This window comes from Sciurus carolinensis, chromosome 5 (assembly GCF_902686445.1).
Source record: "Sciurus carolinensis chromosome 5, mSciCar1.2, whole genome shotgun sequence".
In the NCBI taxonomy this organism is placed as follows: Eukaryota; Metazoa; Chordata; class Mammalia; order Rodentia; family Sciuridae; genus Sciurus; species Sciurus carolinensis.
In genome coordinates, this window is record NC_062217.1 from 167,747,511 (window position 1) to 167,769,946 (window position 22,436).

The 22,436-nt window shown below is 53.0% G+C and overlaps 1 protein-coding gene across 1 annotated transcript in view; it reads left to right on the plus strand.

The window, feature by feature from the left end:
- The first annotated feature begins 612 nt into the window (after positions 1 to 612).
- Positions 613 to 22,436, plus strand: part of Btbd16 (BTB domain containing 16) — a 45,213-nt gene continuing 23,389 nt past the window's right edge. The window contains exons 1-10 of the mRNA XM_047553823.1: positions 613 to 630; positions 3,139 to 3,287; positions 6,814 to 6,887; positions 8,990 to 9,112; positions 9,440 to 9,454; positions 11,322 to 11,333; positions 12,153 to 12,242; positions 13,256 to 13,370; positions 18,546 to 18,615; positions 20,035 to 20,165. Of these exons, the coding sequence (XP_047409779.1) occupies positions 613 to 630; positions 3,139 to 3,287; positions 6,814 to 6,887; positions 8,990 to 9,112; positions 9,440 to 9,454; positions 11,322 to 11,333; positions 12,153 to 12,242; positions 13,256 to 13,370; positions 18,546 to 18,615; positions 20,035 to 20,165 (797 nt within the window). The remainder of the gene's footprint in view (positions 631 to 3,138; positions 3,288 to 6,813; positions 6,888 to 8,989; positions 9,113 to 9,439; positions 9,455 to 11,321; positions 11,334 to 12,152; positions 12,243 to 13,255; positions 13,371 to 18,545; positions 18,616 to 20,034; positions 20,166 to 22,436) is intronic.

Below are 22,436 nucleotides of genomic sequence, written 5' to 3' on the forward strand. Positions count from 1 at the left end.
CCTTCCAATCAATCTCACCTCCCCCGACTTCCACAGTGGGTTTTTTTTTTTTTTTTTTTGGCAAACTATTAACCTGATTAGTTTCTATTGCATGCAAATAAATTGCCTGGACTGTGTTGAAAGACAGCTGGAAAGTCCTTTCCAGGCCCTCTTAGCTGCACTGACCATAAGCCCCCTGGGTCCAGGACAGCCTTGGCCACACCTGCAGTTTGGGCCTATTACTAGTATTACCCCTTCAGTCTCCTGGTCTGAATGATGGATCACACAGTCAGCCTATTTGTAGTCATGCTTCGGTCCTCAGCGCCTTGGCGGTATGGAGAATCCCAGGCTATCTCCATGCTGCTATATCTGAGCCACTTACCCAACACAATGGCAGAGAATTGTCTGTCTACTGACTGTGCCTTTAAAAAATCAGATATCCTCTTGATGTGATCAATAACACACACTTGAGACTCACTCATTACTTTGTGGCAAAATATAGATTCTGTAGGCCAATTTCCTCTATAAGATATTTTGAAAGACCCTTTGGAAATTGATCAAACGTTTCAAATTTAGCTCTTTTGTCTTTCAGGTGTTCATCTTTTTCCTGCTGTGTAATCTCCACTACCATTCATGAAAATGTTGAATCCAGTAAGTAGATCAGCTTCACAAGGAGACAAGTCATGGTGAGGAGAGGCACTGGGTTCCAGCAGGATTGCCAGGTTTCCTCAGGGACCGGTCCTGCACCCGCCAGGACCTTAAGCTCTGTGGGCTGACTCTGCTGGGAAGACATGTCCAGGCAGCACCGCCCAGAAAGCAGAGAGCAGCCCCACTGTCTGCACTGACCACTGTTCATGCCTCACAAACAGCAGGACTACATCTGGACCCAGATCCAGTTTGCTTTCACCTGCCATATTTTAGGCATATTTCTCAAGCTTACTTGATCCTTTTAACAACTCTGAAGGCAAGATGGCATCAGCACCACCATCACCATCAAAACCATCATCATGACTATCACCCTCACCACCATCACCATCACCATCACCACCGTCAGTCACCATCACCATCACCACCATCACCACCATCACCATCAGCACCATCACCACCATCACCATAACCCTCACCACCATCACCATCACCACTATCACCATCACTATCACCATCATCACCATCACTGTCACCCTCACCACCATCACCATCAGCACCATCACCAACATCACTATCACCATCATCACCATCACTATCACCCTCACCACCATCACCATCACCATCACCCTCACCACCATCACCATCACCCTCACCCTCACCACCATCACCATCACCACCATCACCATCACCATCACCATCATCACCATCACTATCACCCTCACCATCACCACCACCATCACCATCACCATCACCATCACCCTCACCACCATCACCATCATCACCATCACTATCACCCTCACCATCACCACCATCACCACCATCACCATCACTGTCACCCTCACCACCATCACCATCACCACCATCACCATCACCTTCACCACCATCACCATCACTATCACTAACACCGCCGCCATCACCATCAACACCATCATCATCACTATCACCATCACCACCATCACCATCATCAGCATCACCATCACTATCATTGTCACCACCACCATCACTGTAGCCATCACTATCACACCTCACTGTCACCATCACCATCACCATCATCATGACCATCACCTCCATTACCACTGTCACCATTACCACCATCACTATCACCATCATCACTATCACCACCATCAACATACCACCATCATTACCATCACTGTCACCATTACCACTGCGATCACCATCATCATCACCACCAGCATCACTACCATCACCACCACCATCACCATCATAACTACCAATTATAATCATCACATGTTGTCATCATCATCTTTGTCATAGTTCCTTCTCATTTTACCTGATTTCCACTTTACATGAGGACAAGAGAGGCTCAGAAGAGTGACTTTGCAAAGCCATACAACAGTGACAATAACAAGATTTGAGCTCAGATCCTTCATCCATAGCCCATGGTCTCTCCGCCACTCTCCTGGTGCTTGGGTGACTTGGGACCAATTACATTCATTCGCATGTGTTCTTCATGGCGCTTTTTCATTGCTTGGTGTCTTTGAGTCTTGAGTCTGAGGTTTATTTCCATGCTGGGTGGTCTCCTACTCCCTTTAGGAAATTGCTGAAACCTCAAGAAAATTTCTAAGTCAGAACCCATTCCCAGTGACCCAGCAGTTCCACTCCTGGGTATGAAAAAAAACAAAAAAATTAGAAGACAGGTGTTCAGCAACAGCTCACTCAAGAATATGCCCAGCAGCCTCTTCAAGATAGCTAGGAAGTAGGCATGACCATGTCCCTTAACTGACTATTAGATAAACAAAACACGGTGTACCACATAATGCATTCAGCCTTGAAAAGGAATGAAGCATGAAAACAGTGCTAAGTGAAAAAAGCCAGACACAAAAGGCCATGTATTATGTGATTCCACTTGTATACAATATCCAGAACAGGCAAATAGGAGTCACAGGGCAGCTTAGTGGTTGCCGGGGTAGGGGGAGAAGTGGGAGTGACAGTTTAATGGGCACAGGGTTTCTTTTGTGGGGCATTGAGAATGTTCTGGAACTAGATAGTGGTGATTGTTGCATGACATTACCAATGTGCTAAATGTCACTGAATTGTACCCTTTAAAAATGAATAATGCATTTCATATGTTTCAAATTTTATGTTTTATATATTTTGCTAAAAAAAGAAAAGCCCCTGCCCAGGATCTCCTCTGAGTAGTGTCTGTCTGAATGGCATTAGGATAAGTACTTAAAGAATAGTACTTAAAGCAAAATCCTATGACTGCTTGTGGATTCTTCAGAGAGCCTGTGAGAAAACATCTTTCTCCCTGACCTTTGGCCTCTAGCCCCTCCTGTCCTAAATCCTAAATTCCCAATAACTCTGTAGCACTAGATACTAAGGCTATGGAATACAGACCTTGAGAAGTGACTCTGTGAGAAATATTAGCATGTTTGAAAATTAATCAGCAATTTAAAATTTGTCTTGATTTTCTTTCTGCTGTACAATTTGGAAACCCTGGCGTGTCCACAAGGTTAAAAGATTTTCTCTCTCTCTTTAATTACCCAGCAGCACAAAACTCGGCTGGAGCGCCGGATAGTTGGCTCAACCAACCGGTGGCGTTTGCCCCAAGAGCCTTTCTTTGGGGACCTGCTGGCACTTCCCCAGATGTGCCAGGCTTTGGGCATAGACATTGAGGAAACTCTGAAGAACTCAGACAGGTAGGGAGAATCCAGCGCCTGTGGTTGGGCCACTCTGGTTGGATGGATGGGTTGTCATGGGCACATTGGCAAGCTGGGGACAAAAATGCATTGAGAGGCTGACCATATTTTTTTTAGGCCTTTCCTTTGCACCTGGAACTTGTAGACCCTCACAAGATTCTAAATGTATCATCCAGGGATGAAATGATTTCTTGACAAAACTTAGTGACTGAGTGTTTGGACATCTCTCACAAATGCCCGTTTCTACCTGATGAGTCTATTGCCCTCAATCTCGTGGTGTCTTGGCAGCTGAACTACTGCTCCTCCATGCCAGGAGTTCTCTCATACCCATCCCAACAACAGAGCTGGGCCTATTGCAGAAGGAACTCTTCATTTCCCTAGTGCCTCGGCCTGGCTGGAGTCCATGCACTCTGGCTGGCAGCATCTATCTCACAAGCTCAAGGTCAAGTCTGCTAAGCAGGGGCTGCACCCTGGGGCAGAGTCTGGCACAGAATTTTTGCTTGTCCCCTGTTTGCTGAGCTAGTAGCCACATCTTCCCTCCCCAGGTCCCCTGACCAATGGGAAACCTGGAACTGTACCATGCTACATCCATCCCTCCCCTGAGACACCCGTAGCTCTGTGTACCTCCCTGCCACACCACAGCAAGCCCTGTTCCCGTTGCTGATGCTGTGATCGTTGCTTCTCCCACTTGAGGGCGCTGTGTACTTTGACAGGAGCTGGACTGATCTAAGTTTTCTGGTTAGTTAGTAAAGGCTCTCAGGTAGAAAGCTGGGGACACCTGCTTCCAGCTTTCTATTTATGTCCTGTCTTGAGCAGGTCCCTGCCTGGATGCTGCCCAGGTGGCCAGTTGGCTGTGTCTGTCCACAATGCTGCAGGCTCTCAGACCAGTCCCTCAGAGATGCTGCCGCATCTGCAGGTTGCTCTCCTCCTCAGGGCCTGGGGCGTGAGGGATGGGGGCTGAAAGATGAGGACATGCTGGCTTCCTCTCAAACAACCTCATCTTTTTGTGCCTTAGCTTCTTTATCTGCACATAGGATATGCTGTTTTATGGAGTTGCCGTGAGAATTATGGCAACATCCAAAGAAAGAGTTCAGAATGGTGTTTGGCACGAATACACCCCTGTCAAGCAGAGTCCCTGGTGTGGTCTGGCATGTGTGGATGCACACTGTCACCTGAACCCAGAAATCCAGCATGGGCGAAGCACTCCTCAGGCAGGACCCAAGGGAAGGGCCACCCCACTAAAGCTCTAAGGGTCATGGTGCTGGACAGGGGCCCAGAAACCTCCCAGCTCCCCAACTGGTGACCCTGCCCGATGTTTTTCTCCCATCCGGCCTGCAATGCCACGCCCATTCTGAGGGTGGAGGGAGGTTGTGCAAAGGGGCAAAATGTCAAAATGGGACCCCTGGATGTTTACCAGAGAGCAGTTCCGGGAGCGTGGGCCCAGAGCCTGAGGGTCTGAGTCAGAGAGGAAGCGAAAGGGCAGATGTCAGTTGAGTGCACGCGCAGTGCTGGGCATGGCCGCCTGGATGTTTGCCCTCCGCCCACCCCGTCCTCTCATCTTATGGAGGAAAGCACAAGACACAGAGGTTGGTCTAAGGTCACATGGCAGAAGACAGAAGGACAGGGACAGAGCCCCACATCTGTGACTCCTGCAGGAGCCATGTGTCCATGAGAAACTTACAGGATTCCCTTCCCTTCTTCCTTTCTCCATCATGGACCGTGACTTGGGGGACGAAGCTCCCAGGTCAGAGAACGGTCCCAACATCTCCATCTACCACATCATTCATCACAGGCCATTAGTCCCCAAAGGGGTGACCAGATGCCATTCATCCCATCACTTGTTGGGCTCTGCAGAACTTGAATGATGGACAGCATGTCTTGGAAGGAACACGACCCCAGGAGGAGGCAGGGTGGTCAGTTTGTTGTCTGGCATCTCCTGGCTCAGCTGGTGACGGGGATGTTTGTGAGGGTGGTTGAGCTCATGGGCATTGCCCCATATTTTCCAAAACCCATTGCTCCTTTTTGAGGTCATGGTCCGAACTCTTGACCCTGCCCGGCTCTTCCCAAACATTTCACCCAAGCCACCAGGGGGTTGAGGGAGGATGTGAGGGTGGCTGGGTTCTGCCCACTGGTCCTGGTGGGTAAACAACTCATGGTCCCAAACCCTCCTGGGACTGAGTCACTCACAGCCATCTCGCCCCTGGAAAAGGCAGCACGAAGGCAGTATTATTCACAGGCTGCTCCACATACCCTGGCCTCTGAGGGCTTCTGGGATTGCAGGAAAACAGCATGCCCCAGTGGACACCACATTACTGGGACCAGATGTGGTCATTGAGTACTCCTTGGCTGGTTGACCTTCTTGGAATGACCCTCCTCAAGCCGTGAACATGTGACTCAAATTTTGTTTCATTTGCTTGCTCAGTGGGCTGAGTACATAGTGTTTGTGGGAAAGCCTCTTATCTATCTGTCATTCATCCACTCAGACACTTATTGAGCCCCCTGCATGATGGCTTGCAGATCTGCATGACAGGCAGAGAGGTAAACCAAGGCCCTGTGGTGCAGAGGACCTGGGAGCAACTGGCCAGCCACAGGACACCAGAGGGCGCTTCAGCGGTGCTCATCCTGGGGTTGGGGTCGGGGAGACGTTCGCCCAGCTGCTTTGGAGAAAGCAAAAACAAAGCCCATCCTGAAGGGTGTGTAGGAGCCCCTTGAGGAAAAGGGGGAGCAGGAGAGCAGGAGGGCACTGGAGCCCAGCGAGCAGCACCTGGGAGGGAGAGGAAGCAGGAGCCCACTCGCTGCGGAAGCTGTCAGCGGGCTAGAGCGGGGCCCAGGGAGGCCCAGGCCAAGGCGCTTGGGTTTCCGCAGGGCCTCTGGGAGCTGGTGGGAATGCTCAGCAGGGGAGGCAAGACCAGCTCTGCAGGGCACAAGGCCCGCGACCCAGGGGAGGAGGGCTGGTGGCTGGGAGGCTGCAGGAGCTTAGGTGAAGGTCATAACGATAAAGGCAAAGACGCATGGACAAATGCAAAAGCATATTTCATCAGGTCAAGGCAAGCAACTGGACAGGACAGCCTCAGCAGGCCAGCCTGGGCAGTGGGCTGGAACCTGGCAGGAAGAGCAGGGGAATCACTGTGACCAGGACTGTATGACTTCCAAACAAAATCGTTAGCGAGTTAGTCCCGGAAGTGGGTAGAACATGCTATTGTTTTCTCCAACAGATATTTAATGGGCACCTACTGTATGCCATTGTTTTAGGTATAATTTGGGCAGCCAGGGGTAACCTCACATACCTCCCCAGTAAGACCTACCCACAAACTGGACACGTGAATCAGTATTTGGGGCCAGCCATGAGTCAGCTGCTGTGGTCAAATCCACAGACAGTGACTTGAGGAAGCGCCCCCAAAGGACACGATGTGACAAGGTGGTTGATGGTGGCTGCAGGGAAGCACACTGGAGTGATGTCTGTCCCAGTTGGAGAAAAATGTCAGGATTAATTCTTGGATTTTTTTTGTTTGTATTTTTCCTTGAGGTTACGTATTCCAAAAATTTGGAAAATTTTCACTGAGAATTTGAAGGACAAGGCCAGCCAAAACGGGGAAGCAGGTGAGTTTTGTCATCTGTGGGTGAAATCAGAATGTTGCTGACTTTGGGGGACTCTTGTCCCTGGTCTTCCAGCTGCAATTCTTGTCCACTGGCCTGTAAATATTTGTCAAATGCATGATGAATGAAAACCAAGCTCAGTAAACACACTGATTGTGGTCACATACACACACACACAAAGACAAATGTACGAATGCCAACAAGTAGCCTTTAGAGTGGAAGACTAAACAGTGACGTTAAGCACACAGCAGCTGCTTTGGGTGCTTTTTCCCTTGGAGCTTTAACCAGTTATGACTTGGACATCCACATCTGAGCTTGTCCAAGAGGACTTTCCTGAAATAGGACCAAGAATCAGAATTGGACCATCCAGCTAACCAAAGGTCCCTTGAACCTAACAAGAAACCCAGACAGGTCAGCTCTTTCCTTCCTCCCTCTTTCCTTCCTTCCTTTTCTTCTTTCTTGTGATACTGGGGATTGAACTCAGGGCCTCATGCATTGTTAGGCACGGACTCTACCAATGAGCTACTCCCCTAGTCCAAAGTCAGCTCTTAAAGAGGTTTTTTGGGAGGGATAAACCCGACCCCATGTAATGCTGCCTGAGATCAGAGCCGTGTCCCTTTCCAAGGAAAGTTTAAAAGACTTCAAAAACGTCTCACTTATCAACTCTGATTGACCCAGAGAAGTAGTCTGAGGCCATCTCCTGACTGGGAGAAAGAGCTCTGGGATCCACTGGCAATGTCTGCCCTGCCTTGGCCATCCTGGAACGTGGAAAGCAATTTCCAGTGAGGGACCATGTTTAATTCAGTTATTCTCCTGCCTGTGGTTACCCTAAGAGTGGGTTTTTTTTCTAATCCAGCATAACCAGATCACCTGGGCTGATCCAAGAAGTAAGGCTTGATCCCCAGGTGAATAGCAATAATAGTAACAGGCAAAAGAAACAGATAGCCAAGGTCACACAGTCACACTGATGGCAAAGCCAAGAAATAACTGGTTGGGGCTGATGGTCCTGCAGGTCCTGTCTGGCACTGAAATCTAGGGTTTGGGGAGCTCAGCCCCTGCATCTTCCCTTCTCCAGTTCTGTGCTAACATAGGGGTTGAGCCGTGCAGAGCCCTCTCACCCCGCCTCTCCCGGCTGATGTCCTTGGATCCTCACCTTCCCTCCTGTGCATGTCTCTCTTTTCAAAATCATCCATGCACTCCACAGGCAAGATTCCCCCATATAAAACCTTCTGCAGGGGCTGGGGTTGTGGCTCAGTGGTAGAGTGTGGCCTAGCACGTGTGAGGTACTGGGTTCGTTCCTCAGCACCACAAAAAAGTAAATAAATAAAATTGTGTCCATGTACAACTAAAAAAATATTAAGAAGGAAAAGTTGAGACATTAAAACCCTCCTGCAATTCGCAAAGGGTCTTCTTCACATTGTCATTTTATTTCGTACTTTCTGAGGAAATAATGAACTTTCTGGTAGTCTCCACTCCCTAGAGGAAAGAAGCCCAGGAGACCCGCCCTCTGACAGCCATTAGCTGTGTTGCACTTTCCTGTGGCCTTTCAGGCGGTAGGGCTCAGGTACTAACCATCCGGCAGTTCTCAGCGGGGAACCAGGAATGATTTTGCTCCCCAGGGGACCTTGTCAATGTCTGCTGACATTCTTGGTTGTCACAGCTGGGGAGGGGAGTGCTGCTGGCAGCCTGTTGGTAGAAACCAGGGTGCTGCTGAGCATCCATAAGGCACAGGACAGTCCCCACCGCCGAGAGCCACCGGCCCTGAGTGTCAACAGTGCCGAGATTGAGAAACGCTGTGAGTATTCCAGCCAGTGTCCCCGAAAGGGTCCTGCGAAACCTTTCCAATTGCCTGAACTGGAGGGCGGCGTGTGCGCCTCTGAAGTCCCACGGCTTTGCTGGCAGCTCTCTGGGTTTTACCACTGTAAGGCTGCCATGTGTCCCCCTCAGGGCCACTGAGCTCCTTTAGGGCTGCACCTCGCTGAGAACTGAGGAAGCCACTTGCCACTCGGTAACAGCTGTGATTGAAAGGCGTATCTGGAAGCAGTCAACCAGCTCTGTCTGGGGACATTCCTGAATCGCTGCTCAGTGTCATTTTCTCTCCTCAGATGTGACACTCGAATGCCTTGGCTTCAAATGGGAGCTCCATCAGCCCCAGCTTTTCCAGTCTGAGACCTTGACCAAGCTTTACTTGGCAGCCCTGACCCGGGGTGTCACCAGCCCCCGTCGAGGTAACTTCCCACTGGACCTTGGGTGGCAGCCCCAAATGCCCTTGGGCGGGAGAGACCCCAGCTTGGAGTGTGGTTATCTGTTTTGAGACCAGGGTCACTGCCGCAGATATGAGCATGGCTCCGTGGTCTGAGCCCAAGGTCTGTCTAACCCCCACATCCTCAGGATGACAGTTCTCATCCCCTGGCTCTGAAGCCTGGGGCAGGTCGCAGGTCACTAAACACGGCGAGCACTCGGGACATGCCACCCTGCCAGGCACTATCCTTGTATTCACCACGTCTTGTTTGGTCAGGTAGATATGGAGACTCTGGCTCCTTCCTGGAGAAGAGAAATGGACTGTGTTAGTCTCCTGAAGAGCTTTCGGAACGAGGTCGTAGTTCTGAACTCTGGCTTTTTGCCCGAGCTGTGCTGGTTAGACCCGGGTGTGCCTGTTTTCTTTTCTTTGCCTTTCTTCTCTTTTCCTTTTCTTTCTTTTTGACATTACCTCCTTCCAAAAAGAATTTAGGTCACTTTTCTCTTTTTCCTTCTTTTAAACCCTGAACACCTTGGCCTGCTCTTACCTGTTCGACGTCTTCTCCGGCTTCATTGCCAATTTCTTGGGGCAACAGATGGGCACCACTCGGGCTGACTCACGAGCAGGTGCCATGGAAAATTCACGGTCCCCAACGCCAGCCAGCTGTGGTCAGGATGGGATTACATCTCCAGGATGTGGCACGGTGGCAGGGCCCTGTTTTTCCAGGGCCAGACAGGCAGCCAGAGACCCCAGCCACTGCCCCTCCCTGAGCCAGCCTGCTGGAATCTGCCTGGCCACAGAGCCCCTGACTCAGCCCTTCCCCAGCGGAGCTGGCAGTGAGAGCCACCCGCGGCTTTCCCACACAACCGTGGCAGCCTTGACGCCTGCTTGTGATCATTTCCACTCCTCTTAAGCGTCTGTCCCCATGTCCTCAAAAGCAGGACTGGGCTCTTCCATCTCCCTGTGCCTGGGTCAGCACTCTCACCCGGCATCCATGAAGGCTCTGGTGACCTAGAGAGTGAGCACACTGGAAAGCAGGAGAGTCGCTGTGAACGTCGTGGTCTTTCACGGGTCTAGAATGGTGTCACCACAGAGAACGGGTTTGAGACCAGGGTCACTGGGGCAGATATGAACCCCCACCCCCAAGCCAGAGGCCGGGCCTGGCTGGAGGTGTCAGGAAAGGCACAGCGATGAGACCCCATTGCCCTTGACTGTCATGACTCTCCAGGGTCCCCCAAAGCACCCCTGGGACTCGTGTCTCCAGGAAGTTCCATGGAAACAAAGTCCTGCATGAGCCTTTAAAAGCAGAGCTTGTCTCCCGAGGACAACTTGTGCTTTTCACCCACATGCCTTCGTGTTCTGGAGGACGACCACGTTGCTGCCCGGAGTTGGCTGCAGAGGCGGTTTCTGGGCTCTGTGAAGAGGCACAGCCTCTCTCTGCCGCTCAATCCCTTTCCTCCAAACATGGAGGTGCAGCTGTCCCTGAGCAGGGCGCTTTAATTCTCTAGGACAAAATCCAAAAGAAACGGCACTCTTACTAAACATAAACTAGAGAAACTCAAGCATAAGATCAAACGATGAGCTTCCTCTCCGACGTGGGGCTTGCCTCACCTGGTGGAGGTTGGACTCTGCCTTCTGCTCACTCTGGCCCAGCGGGCACCACTCCCTCCTTCGGCAAGTGTTAGGTGCTCAGCTTATGCCAGGCGTTGTGCCAGGACCCTGCCATCTGGGGGCACAGACGAGCAAACCCAAAGTCATGGCAAAGCACAATAAACAGCAGGATCCCCACTAAGCCTGACCACCGCCTCCCGTGGCCAGTGGGCCAGGCCCGTGTGCTCCATCTCAGTACCTGCTGGGGGTCAAGTGATTGGCAGGGTCACACAGCAGGAGGCTAAGCAGTAATGCCAAGAGGAAAGTGACCCAGAGCTGGGAACAGGCCTGGCGCTTAGTAGGTGCGCAGAGGTGTTTGCCGAGTGAAAGCCTGAACAGAGCCAAGAGCCAGAGGATGGTGAGGGGACACTGAGGACAAGGGTTTTTTTTTCTGTCATGCGACAGACATTTGGCTCTCGACGTGAATGGTCTTTCACTCCCTGGACCCTTGACGCACTGGCGATGGCGCCTTCCTTCCAGTAATTCGGGCACTTTTATTAGCCTGGTAAGGGCAAGGCTGCGCTGGCCACTGGGGCTGGAGCCACCAGCACGCCATCACCGTGCCTGCCGCCAATCATCCCCAGCAGCCTGTGGGGACAGCAGGCCGTGGGCAGGTCGGTCCAGGCAGAAGGAAGGGGCCTGTCCGTAGGGTGGCAGGAGTGGGGTGCCACCTCACATGAGGAGTCAGGAAGGCCTCTCTGAGAAGGGACACATGAGCAGGTCCCTGATGAGGAGGAGGCAGGGAGGGGGCCCATATACTGTCCTGAGAGACAGGCCCAGAGGAGGCAGCCTGGGATCTGGCGAGCGGAGCAGGGGAAGGGGTGGAGGCCACGAAGGTCCTGGGGCCACGGGTGGGGCGCTGGCTTGTGTGCAGGAGCTGTGGGACAACACTGGAAACCTGAGAGCATGATCCACCTGAGAAGCACTCCGGGGATGGGTTGGCTAGTGACAAACTGGTGACCCCACTCCTTCCTCCTGGAACTCCTGGGTGGCATTCTGGAGATCTGTGGCAAAGTGTCAAGAGCCCCTGGGGAACACCTCAGTCCCTCAGCAGGTGGCCACTCTGCTCCCACTTGATGCCCCAGGAGCTCAGGTGCACTCCCAGGTTAACCAGAGAAGGCAGGAGAGGCAAGGAGGGAGGGAGCCATGTGCATTGGCCACGAAGGGCCCTTGGAAGCTGAGCAGGGGACTCAGGGACTCTCTATACGACTTCTGTAACTTCCTGAGGCTCTGAAAGCATTTCAAAATAAGAACTTATTTTAAACATGCATCCATTAAACAAGCTAGCCGTAATGAGATGCGTGCGGAGATCAAGGCGGAGTGGAGGGCGCGGGGCCTCCCCCGGCCTCTGCAGATCGCTGTCTGATTTCCTCCACTAGCTCTGTGGCCTGGGAAGATCCAGGAACCCTCCCCCGTCAAGAGGATGATCATCTCCTTGAAGATCAATGACCCGGCGGTCACCAGAGTTGGTAATGCAGCCCTGGCTTCACTGTCCCCAGGTGGCACTGACAGGGAGCGCTCCCAGATTCAAAAGCAAACAACAAAAGGGAACCCACAGGGGCACGCACAGCCTCGTCCAAGTGCTGGACAGTGCCAGGAGGAGGGGCAAGGGGCCGGGGCAGGGAAAAGGAAGAGGGGGGAACCTAGGGGGCAGTGCCGTGGAGCGTGGGAAGGAGCCCAGGCAGGAGTAGGAGCAGGCTTCCCAGGCGCTGTCCCTCCTGAGCTCACGACAGTGGCCTCCCTAGCTCCCCAACAGCACCCACCCGCCCCTCCAGCCAGGGACCCCCACCAGCTGGCTCCTAGCAGCAGAGGCCCCCCCAGGGTGCTCCCTGGGGCTCCCTCCGTCCCCGCCCTTCCCAGCCCCAGGTTGCTGTGTGAAAGTAGCACGTGTGACATCACGTGAGAACACGGCCAGGAACGGCTGCGTTGGGAAATGATCCACGTAGGCATGGGGTCAGCCAGTCGTCCCCAGCGCCCACTGTGACAGCACGGTGTCCCCATCTGTGACAGTGTGGGGCTTAGAACAGGCCAAGTCCATCTGGCCCCATCCAGGGCAGTCCAGTTCTGGAACAATCGCGCTCTCCTGGCTCTTCCCAGGAGTCGCTGTTCTTTACCAAAGTCCCCAGACTCCAAGGAAAGTCCATGGTGAGCTGTCTGTTGTCTCTGGAGGAAAAAGCTCACCCACCCGTACACAGCATGCTGCACGAACCCAGGCACCCGCAGCCCTCGGGGGTCCCCAAGATGTCTCATTCCCCAGGTGACCCCAAGGCACAGCCTCCAAGGAGGGTCCTTCCAGCAGGAGCTCAGCTTGCTTCAGCTGCCTCCTGAACAACTCCTGGGTGAGCCGCGGGCCCAGCTCATCAATTGCCAGGCAGGGTCGGCCCAAATGCTGCCTGCCCAGCTCAGGAGTCCTGAGGCCCCGGGCTGCTGCCTGGTGGGCGGAGCTTGTGCTGACAGCCTCCCTTGGCTGCTGCCTCCCCAGCCTTCGCCACGGCCCTGAAGAACCTCTACCTGAAGGACGTGGAGATGAATGTGGAGGAAGTCCTGGGGGTGCTGGCTTCCGCCCACGCGCTCCAGTTCAGCCGCCTGTTCCAGAGGTGAGTGGGGGGCCCGGCCCAGCCCACTTCACGGACATTCCACTTCCCTGGGCCGACTCCTCAGGTCCTCAGTGCTTAGCACGGCTCTGAACCTGGGAAGGAGCAGGACACTACCCACACCGACGTGCCCTGAGCGTGTGCCTGAGCCCGCTCCCTGGAACCACTGCGTGCTCGTTGTAGTCAGATGGTTCTCGACTCACAGGAGTGAAATGCAAATGGGAGGGGGTCTATGGCTGGGGGGAGGTCGAAGGTTTGCAAAGTGACTTCCCGGGGGCCCTCAGGCCCAGACTTGCTTATCAATTTCACCTGTGTTCATTTTGGGGTTAAAAACTTCCTGATCAAGTGCACACACCTAAACTGGCCATTGGGGGCCAAGCTCATTTCCCATCCCTCTCATTTTTTCTGCTCATTTCAGATAGTCTTGGTTTTTCTCTTATGAATAATATTTTTATTGCTATGAATAGTCATTATAAATCATTTTGAACAGAGAAAATGCCAAGATTGAAATCAAAATTGCCTATCAATTCCACTGCCCACTTGGGGAGCATCCTCTCTGCTGGGCATTCAGAGCCCGGTCAGGGGGCAGCAGGAGTTCCAAGTGGATGGGCGTCCACTGTGGAAGCTTCCTCATCCCGACAAGTTCCCCGGGCTCTGGACATCTAGAGACTCATGCATGCTGAAAGCTGGGGGGAGCAGCGGCCAGGTCTTGGTGCTTCTGCCTGCGTCCTGCCTGCATCCAGGCAGCCAGGACAACACAGCCAGCCTCGGGGTGGTTGAGTTGGAGGCTCCCAGTTTTCACTGACCTTTTTGGCACAGTTCAGAACAACCTGGCACGTGATGCGCGGGGACTGTGTTCAGCCCCGCAGTAAGCTTCCCCTTGACTTCCACAAACTTCCACCGTCTCCACTGTAAAGCATGACTCACGGTATTCGTGCTATTCGCTTTCCAGAACTTTCCTGGGTTTAGGGACTATGGATACAAAGGGCTTTGCAGTGAAGCATTTGCTGTAGTCAGACACCATTCTCAGCAGGCTCCTTTCATCTTCCCTGCATCCCTGGGAGGTAGTAATATCACTACACCCATTTTACAGATGAGAAGCCTGAGGCTTTAAGGCGACACAGCTTCTAAGTAGGAAAACCAAGACGTGAAGGAGGTTGAGGAGCCCCAAACCTGCACCACAAGCATGGCACTACTCTGCTCAGGTGGGGTGGTCATGTTGTCACTTGCCCGTCTGTGGTTCCTGCCCTCCCCGGCCCCTCCCTGGGGCACTTGGTCAGATGGGGTTTGCTTAGGGTGGTTCACCTGTCAGGTATTCAGTCACGCCTTCATTCTCTCACCTGCCCTTCCAGAGTGAGCTCTAGGCTTCTCTGGGATGCAAGGAGACAGAAAGGGACAGATAGGCAGGTCACTGTCCTCGAAGGCCTCCTGTCCAGCAGTCCCCAAGACACAGGAAATGAGTCAAGTCGGGCAGAGTGAAGGGTGGAGACTCCCCAGTGGAACATGTTGTGCTGTGTGTGATTATCCAAGTCAATGGCGCACGTGATAAGAAAACACGTTTATTAGAGCAGCCCCACTCTGGGGTCCTGCAATGCCCTCCGTGCCACCAATGCTTAGGAGAGGGCTGTGGTGTTCGTCTTCCTGGAGCGTCTGGCTCCTCCTCCTGGGCTCTTGCAGGTCGCGTGCCCGCTGCCTGGCTTGGGCCTGGAGACGGAGCTGCTGTCCAGAGGTTCTTTGGTTTTCTAATTCCCCGTGCAAGTCAGTGTAGAGCGGATTTAGGGTGGGGACGACCACCTGGCTCCTTTCACCTCCTTGAGCCTGTTGCTTCATCTGAGCGAGTGAGTGAATCCAAGCCCAGAGAGGACATTGACTGCTCCGCAGAGGGTGGAGACAGGACCTTCCTGGGGACAATGCGGGGTTCAACTCACTTTCTGTAGTGTCCACACATCCAGATTCAATCCTGCCAGTGTTTCTTCCTGGGAGCACCTGAGATAAGGTGCCTTTGACCTAGAGCTGCTTACAGCTCTGTTGGGCAGGCAGACCCTATGAGCCAAGAACAGCAGGTACTCAGAGGCCTGGACCTCCCTGCAGAGGACAGAGAGGGGGCCCAGAGGCACGGAGGCCCTCCAGTGTGCGTGCACAGTCAGAGCTGCAGGGCTGGCGGCTGTGCAGTGCATGCTGGGAGGTGAGCAACGGTAGGCAGGGCGGCTTGCGCGAGGTCTTGGAGCCATCCAAGACATCTGGCCTTGCCCCTGCAGGCGATGAGGGGTGTGGGAAGTCTGGGTGTCCTGAGCCCCCAACCCCCTCCTCTGTCCACACCACCCCGGGCAGCCCAGCAGCCTCATGGCACCGTGACTACGAGACCACGGCCGCTTTCCTTGATCATTTCTGAGCAGCCTCTTCCTGGCACTGCCCCGGAAGACATCCCAACCTGGAAGGCAGCTTCCCTCCTGGAGGGGCCTCCCGTCACCTTGCACCTGTCAGCCTCTGCCCCCGTCACAGGCCCAGATGAGAAGCCCTTCTTTTTAGACCCTGCCCGGGCTTATCCGTGGATGAACCAAGACGGGCGGGTGCTTCCTTTCTGTCCCTCCCTGCCTCGTTCAGAATGCCAGGACAGCTGTGCTGATAGCAGGCTTTCCTCCCTCAGCGCCCCTAGGCTGCCTCTGGCCGGTGGGACCTGCCCCAGATCGGCAGATACCTGCAGCGGGATGGTACTCCAGGCCAGAGGCCAGGGCAGGCCTGCGCGCAGCCGGGCAGGTCTCGCCTGCCTGTGAGGTTGTGGCTGTGCGCGTGCGTGCCTGTGCAGGGAGACAGATACTGCAGGTCCCTCTGTTGGCACCACAGCATCGGGCACTGGCCGAGACCTCAGGGTCATCCTGTCAGAGCCCCCAGTCAGTGCCAGCCCCCAAATGGCTGCTGAGCCCTGCATGGCCCATTCCGAGGCTGCCCCAATTCATCCAGGGGTGGAATGTGTGCATGTAGGGTTCACCTGGTGCTGTTCCTTGACTCACAGGATATCTGCATTGGCACGGGTGCTGGAGTCACAGCTGGGATCATGGCCACCATACGTGTGACCCAGTACAGCTGGAGGGAAAGAGGAAGGGAAAGGCCAGGTTAGGCTGAACCTCAGAGGCCACACAAGCCGCTTCCACTGGGCAGAGGAGAGACCTGAGGCTTGGAGAGGAGGTGGCAGGAGCCCTGGGTGGTAAAAGCTGAGCTCCTCAGGCCACAGCGGGAAGGATGTTGCAGATGTGGAGGCCATGGAGGCAGGGAGGCCTGCTGTTGGGAGGCTGTTGCCAAGACCCACCTGGGGGACAAGGAGGGTCTGAACTCAGCAGGGGAAGGGAAAGGCAAAAGGGCAGGTTAAGAGACAGAGAGGCTGGGAACTGGCAGGACTCAGCAACCTTAGGAGCCAAGTGTCCACGAGAGGTCCAGGTCTGGTTACCCTGGACAGGTCCCCTGTGCTCAAGGCAATTCCTCATAGTATAATCAGTGTCCCTGGTGAAGAGACAGTCCTAGAATACCCAAGCATAAAGAGCCTTAGTCATGACACTATGATTTATTCATTTATTATTTCTTGCTCTAGTAGAGGTTTTAAGTGGGTCAAACTAATCCAAAAGATAAGACTACAGTCCACACTGTTAAAAAGGAGAAAAAAACAAGGGTGGAGAAGCTAAAACTTACACACTGTAACAACCCACACTGGGCCTGTGGGCGGGCTGCACAGTCAGCTGTGAACTTCCTAGCAGCCAAGGGGAAAAGGGAAATGCCATCAGTGACTTGAGAGAAAAATCGAAAGTGAATAAAATTTAAAGGATCAACCGTGTGTGAAAGGCACAGCTCCTAGGGGTATCAAAAGGGCAAGTCCATCAGATGACCCCAAAGACAAAAGGATCAGCATCCTCAGCAATGTCCAATGTCCATGCAGCCAATGTGGCTGTAAATCTTAGAATGTTCTCCTTGATGTTAGCAAAGGCTTCGGGCCAAAATGCAACTCAATGAGAGCTGCTCTCTGGGGTGCCCTTGGTGGTGACACCCCCAGGCTCGCTGCTGGTCCGGCTTCCTTGAGGAAGACGTTTCAAACATGGGCAAGAGTCGCTGGAAATCCTTTAAGTCTTAGTCGATGAGCAGGCCTAACTCAGGTGAGTTTAGGATCGCCACTGAGCGATACCGAGTCAGGATGGCGCTTCGTACGAGAGCCCCAGAGCCGCTCTCAGATGCCCTGTTCAAGGTGAGCACGCCTGAGACGCTTTTGCTGAAAAGAGGCTAACACTAGCCGTGAATGTTGAGTCACCGAATCTACGGTGGCCCACCTTCTGCCGCCCGTCCACCCCTCAGCTGCCTCCGTGAGGCCCACCCGGGCACCGCAGCTCTGCTATCCCTGATGTTTCAAGATGCCCCTGTTTCCTCTTGGGATGCTGGTCTCCCAATCCCAGCGCGACCAATTCTTTGTCCTGCCCCTTCAGGTTTTCATGTCACTTAGGGTTTCTGACCTCTCTTCTTGATGTAGCCCGTTAGATGAGACTCCCCTTTTCTGCATTCCTAGGGCACCTGGTGCTTTAACTTAAGGACCCTTAACACGGCTGTAGTAATGGGGTCATCTGTTCCCACGGTGATGTAACGGTGCGTGTCACCCCCTGGTCATCAGCTCTGCCATTCGTACACCAGAGTCCTCGCCAGTGGCTGGCATGTGGGGCAAGCTCAGCGAATAGACCCTGAAGGAGTGAGTGAGCCGGTAAACCAGGCCTGGTCAAGATGGGGCCTGAGGCTTCCATAGAAAGGCTCTTTGGATCCATTTGTGCACCGAGGAGCTCAGGTCCTGAGGCTCCTCAGCAGCAGCAGGGTGGTCAGTGCGGGGAGAAAGCACTCGGCAGGTCGACCGGGGCTGTCCTGGCTGAGCTTAAGTTCAGTGAGCCACCTTTAGACGGGTTTGCTCTGAGCAATGACCTGGCCCTGGTGTCCAGGCTACTTTTTTGCCTCCGAGGGACTTGATGGCTAGCCTTATCTCCTTCAGCCCCGAGTGCTTTGGAACAGGCCTGGACAAATGTCCATATCCCTAAAACGAGGCTCCCTTCCTTGTGAGATGGCTCTGCTGCATCTGGAGTTTAATGACAGCCTCTGGGTCCCCTCCCTGAGGGCAGCCTGGGGCCCCCAGCATCAGCACTTGTCTCTCTGCAGGTGTGTGGCCACCATGATGAACGGACTCAGGCCAAGCACCCTCAAGAACTTCTACCTGGCCGGCAACCGGGTGAGAACGCCTGGGCAGGGCACGTAGGCCCAGGGGCACAGGGCTGGGGAGGCAGGGGCTCTCCAGAGCACTCTGGACTGATTTCGCCTGCCAGGCCCAGCTCCAAAACTTCTATTCAAAGGGTTACAAATGTTTTATTTCACTAAATGAGTGCACTTGTTAAAAAAAAAAGACGTGCTTCGGAAACGACGCATTAATAGCAAAAAAGTAGAATGGCTATAATCTTGGAGGTTGAGAAGTAAGGTATATCATGGCCTTTTCCAATAAAACAGCACAAACCTTTTAGAACATTCTAGACTGGAGCCGTGAGATCTTGTCCCACCTGAGCCCAGTCAGTGAGTCCACATTGGGAACAAATGACGTCATCTAGCTCTCATTACCAAAGGAGAAAACAGGGACCCAGTCAAGGGAGCAAACTGCCTCAGGTGGCCAGCTGCTGAGGGGAAGTGCCGGCCTCGGTCTCAGCCTCCCCATTCCAGCTCCGTGTCTGAGGCCACCATTGACTACGGACACTCACACCAGGAGACAGTCTTGCTCCAGGGCAATGCAGGGTTCACACACAGCCACGTAGCAGGTGCTCTTAGCACCTCATTTAAGAATGTCCTTAAAAAAAAAAAAAAAGAATGTCCTAACCAGTGCACAACAGTAATCCCAGCGACTCAGGAGGCTGAGGCAGGAGGATAGCAAGTTCAAAGCCAGCCTTAGCAACTTAGTGAGGCTCTTAGCAACTCAGCGAGACCTGTCTCTAAATAAAATATAAAAAAGGGCTGGGGATGTGGCTGAGTAATTAAGCACCCCTGGATTCAATCCTCAATACCAAAAAAAAAAAAAAAAAAAAAAAGAAAAGAAAAAGAAAAAGAATGTCCTGTGTCAGGTTGACATTTTTCAAAAAGTCTTTGGCCGGGACAGACTCTAAGCCCTGAGGACTTGCAAAATGTACAGAGAGACCCTCTGAAGGTCCCTGGCTCCAGGGTGCCTTTTTCACTTTCTCTGTCCTTTAGTTCTTGCTTCTAAAGGTGGTGTCTCAGAACTCCAATGGGATGCCCCTCCTGGACCCTTTGGAAACCATTCCACTGCCCAGGGGTTTACACATGCAGGGCCCATGGTGGCAGTTGCTCCTGGCTCTGCTACCCCCTAGCATGTTCCCACAGGAAGGACGGAAACCTTGGAGCCTCCATTTCTCCATCAGTAAAATAGGGTTAACAGGAAGCCAACCTCATAGGGCTGTGGTGACAACTGGTTCAAATCAAGGGAGTGCCATGCCTTAGGCCTAGTAAGCACGTCTGCGTCCTTTGTGTTTTATACCAGAAAGGCTTGCTGGGCGCACCTGCAGCCAGGCTCCAGCACAGGTGCAGCGGCCAGCAGAGGGCGCCGAGAGCCAGGGATTCCTCCTCCAACGGCCTTGTTTTGTCTTCTCAGTACAAGGAAGAGCAGCTGACCACGGCCTGCGAGAAGTGGCTGGAAATGAACTTGGTTCCTCTGATGGGGACGCAGATCCACCTTCGGCATGTCCCTCAGGAGCTGCTCCAAAAGGTGCTGAAGTCCCCCAGGTCAGAGCTAATTCTGGGGGTGCTGCCCTGGGTGGCATGGGAGAAAGTGGTGGAGGCAGGCTATCCGGAAGGGAGGTTCCCCAGTGGTGGCTGCACCCACACCCTTGCTGGACATGCCCTCGTCCCCCTTGATTCCAAACTTCCTGCTCCCAGACAGCCAGGCCTCAGGTGGGAGCTGAGGTTGGGAAGGGGGATCCCTTCCTGTTTCTAGGCCTGGGTTAGAAAAGTGAAAGACGGCTATTGCCTAAGGCATTTTTTAGAAATCCTGACAACATGAATACACATTTGTTGTGGGAAAATTTGGGAAAAAAAAAAAAAAAAAAGGGGGGAAAGACAGAGAAAGGGAAATAAAACTTCCCATCCGGCCCTGACTCCTGTGCTGGAGAGTTCTCTACCTGGATATGTGACTGCCTACTCATTTCTCTGGCAATTAAGGTCAAGACCCAATCCTCAGTGCCCCCGCCTTTGCTGCACCCCCCACCATCCCAGTGTCCCTGGACCACCAACTGCTGCTCAGGATAGAATCTGGAGTCCTCTGGACACCACTTTGGCCTCTCTTTGACCATGAGGCCATCTCTGCTTCCAAACTGAGTCCTGAGTGGCCTCAGGCACAGCCCCAGCCAGAGGCCAAGCCTCCACTGTCCCTCAGGGACCCCTGCAAGGCCCTCTAGGGTGGCGTCCTGGCTCTGGCCTGGACAGCCTTCCAGTCACATCTCCAGGCAGGCAAGGGCCTTTGCTCTGTTATCCTCCCCTGCATCTCATGCACCAAGCAGCACGCAGGGAGCCTTCTGACTCCTCTGCTGAGCTCTTACCCACACCCACGGGGCCTCTGGGCTCCCCGTGCCCTGCCAGGTTCCTTCTTATCCCTCTTTGAGTGGCTATTCCCAGTGCGTGACTTTCAGGCTCTTTCCAATGTTTTACCAATAGGAATAGCAGCTGCATGAATATCCTTCAATGCGCATTTATCTTCCTCTCAGATAAGCTCCCTGCATTGACTTTCTGTACATGAAATTTTAAGTCAAAAGGTCTTTGTTTTGATTAATTTTTAAAACAATATTTTAAAAAGAATGTCAAACTTAAAGAAAAATAAGAACAACATAAAGAATATCTCTACTGATACCCTTCAACTCGCAATGGGCTTGCATCCCAGTAAACCCAGCACAAGCCGAAAATGCACAGGATGCGCTTCACCTCCTGAGCGTCACAGCCAGGCAACACAGCCCACTGTAGGGTGCCAGCTGGCTGAGAGCTGTGGCCCTTCCCCTGCCCAACAGCAAGGGAGAGGACATAACGCTGTCCTGAAGAACACACGTAACTCTCACACCATAGTAAAGTTGAAAACCCATCAATCGAACCATTGTAAGCTGGAGACCATTTGTAGACCCTTTTCCCTGGGTCACCCTCTGGGTCAGTTTCTTGCTGGATCTACGTGCGTATCCACATATTTTTATTTCTGAATGACTTGGGGATAAGTTGTGTCTATCATGCTCCTTTCCAGTGCTTCAGTGCTTGCTAGAACCCCAGGGCAATTGTCAACATCAAGAAATTTACCACCGATGTGATACTTAGACTCCATTGACCAATACTGCCCACGATAGCATGTCCCCCTCCAATGCAGGACTCAGTTTCGGGTCACATCTTGCATTTAGTTGCCACGTCTCTCTGGGGCTCTTTTTAAAAGCTTCTTGGTACCCGTTGCCAAGTTTCCAAGGTGGTACTCCCTTTGGGTGAATTTCAAATGGGAAAACTAAATTCTACTCAAAATCTTAAAGGCATGTTAGAAAATAAGTGTTTACTCGTCTTATTATGTGGTGGAAAATGTTCTACTCTCAGAAATTAGATCTGGAAAGATCTGTCCCTTTCCAGATCATCAGCCCATTCCAGGGATTCAGAGTACTTGGTGCAGTGCCCTCACGTGACAGAGTCCTGGTGTTGAGGGAGACCACGTTATCAGAGAAGACCCCAGGAGTCACTCCGCCCGGGTCTCTGTGCTTTTCCCACTTGTGTGTCCCCCACCCTCCGCTGCACCCTCCAGCAGAGAGAAGGTCATGACATTGTTGAAGAACAGATAAACCTGGCCTCCCTTGGGCTTTTCATAACACCGTCCCTCCCTTGGAAAGACTGAGCTGTCCTACCCTGCAAACACTTAGCCAAAAATGAGGAAAGCTGTCTGACCACAGTCAGAACGTTGGTGATGGCACAGGCCTGACAAGACGCACACTGGGCAGGAAAAGAGGTCAGGAGCATGACGCATCCAGTGTCTAGACGCGC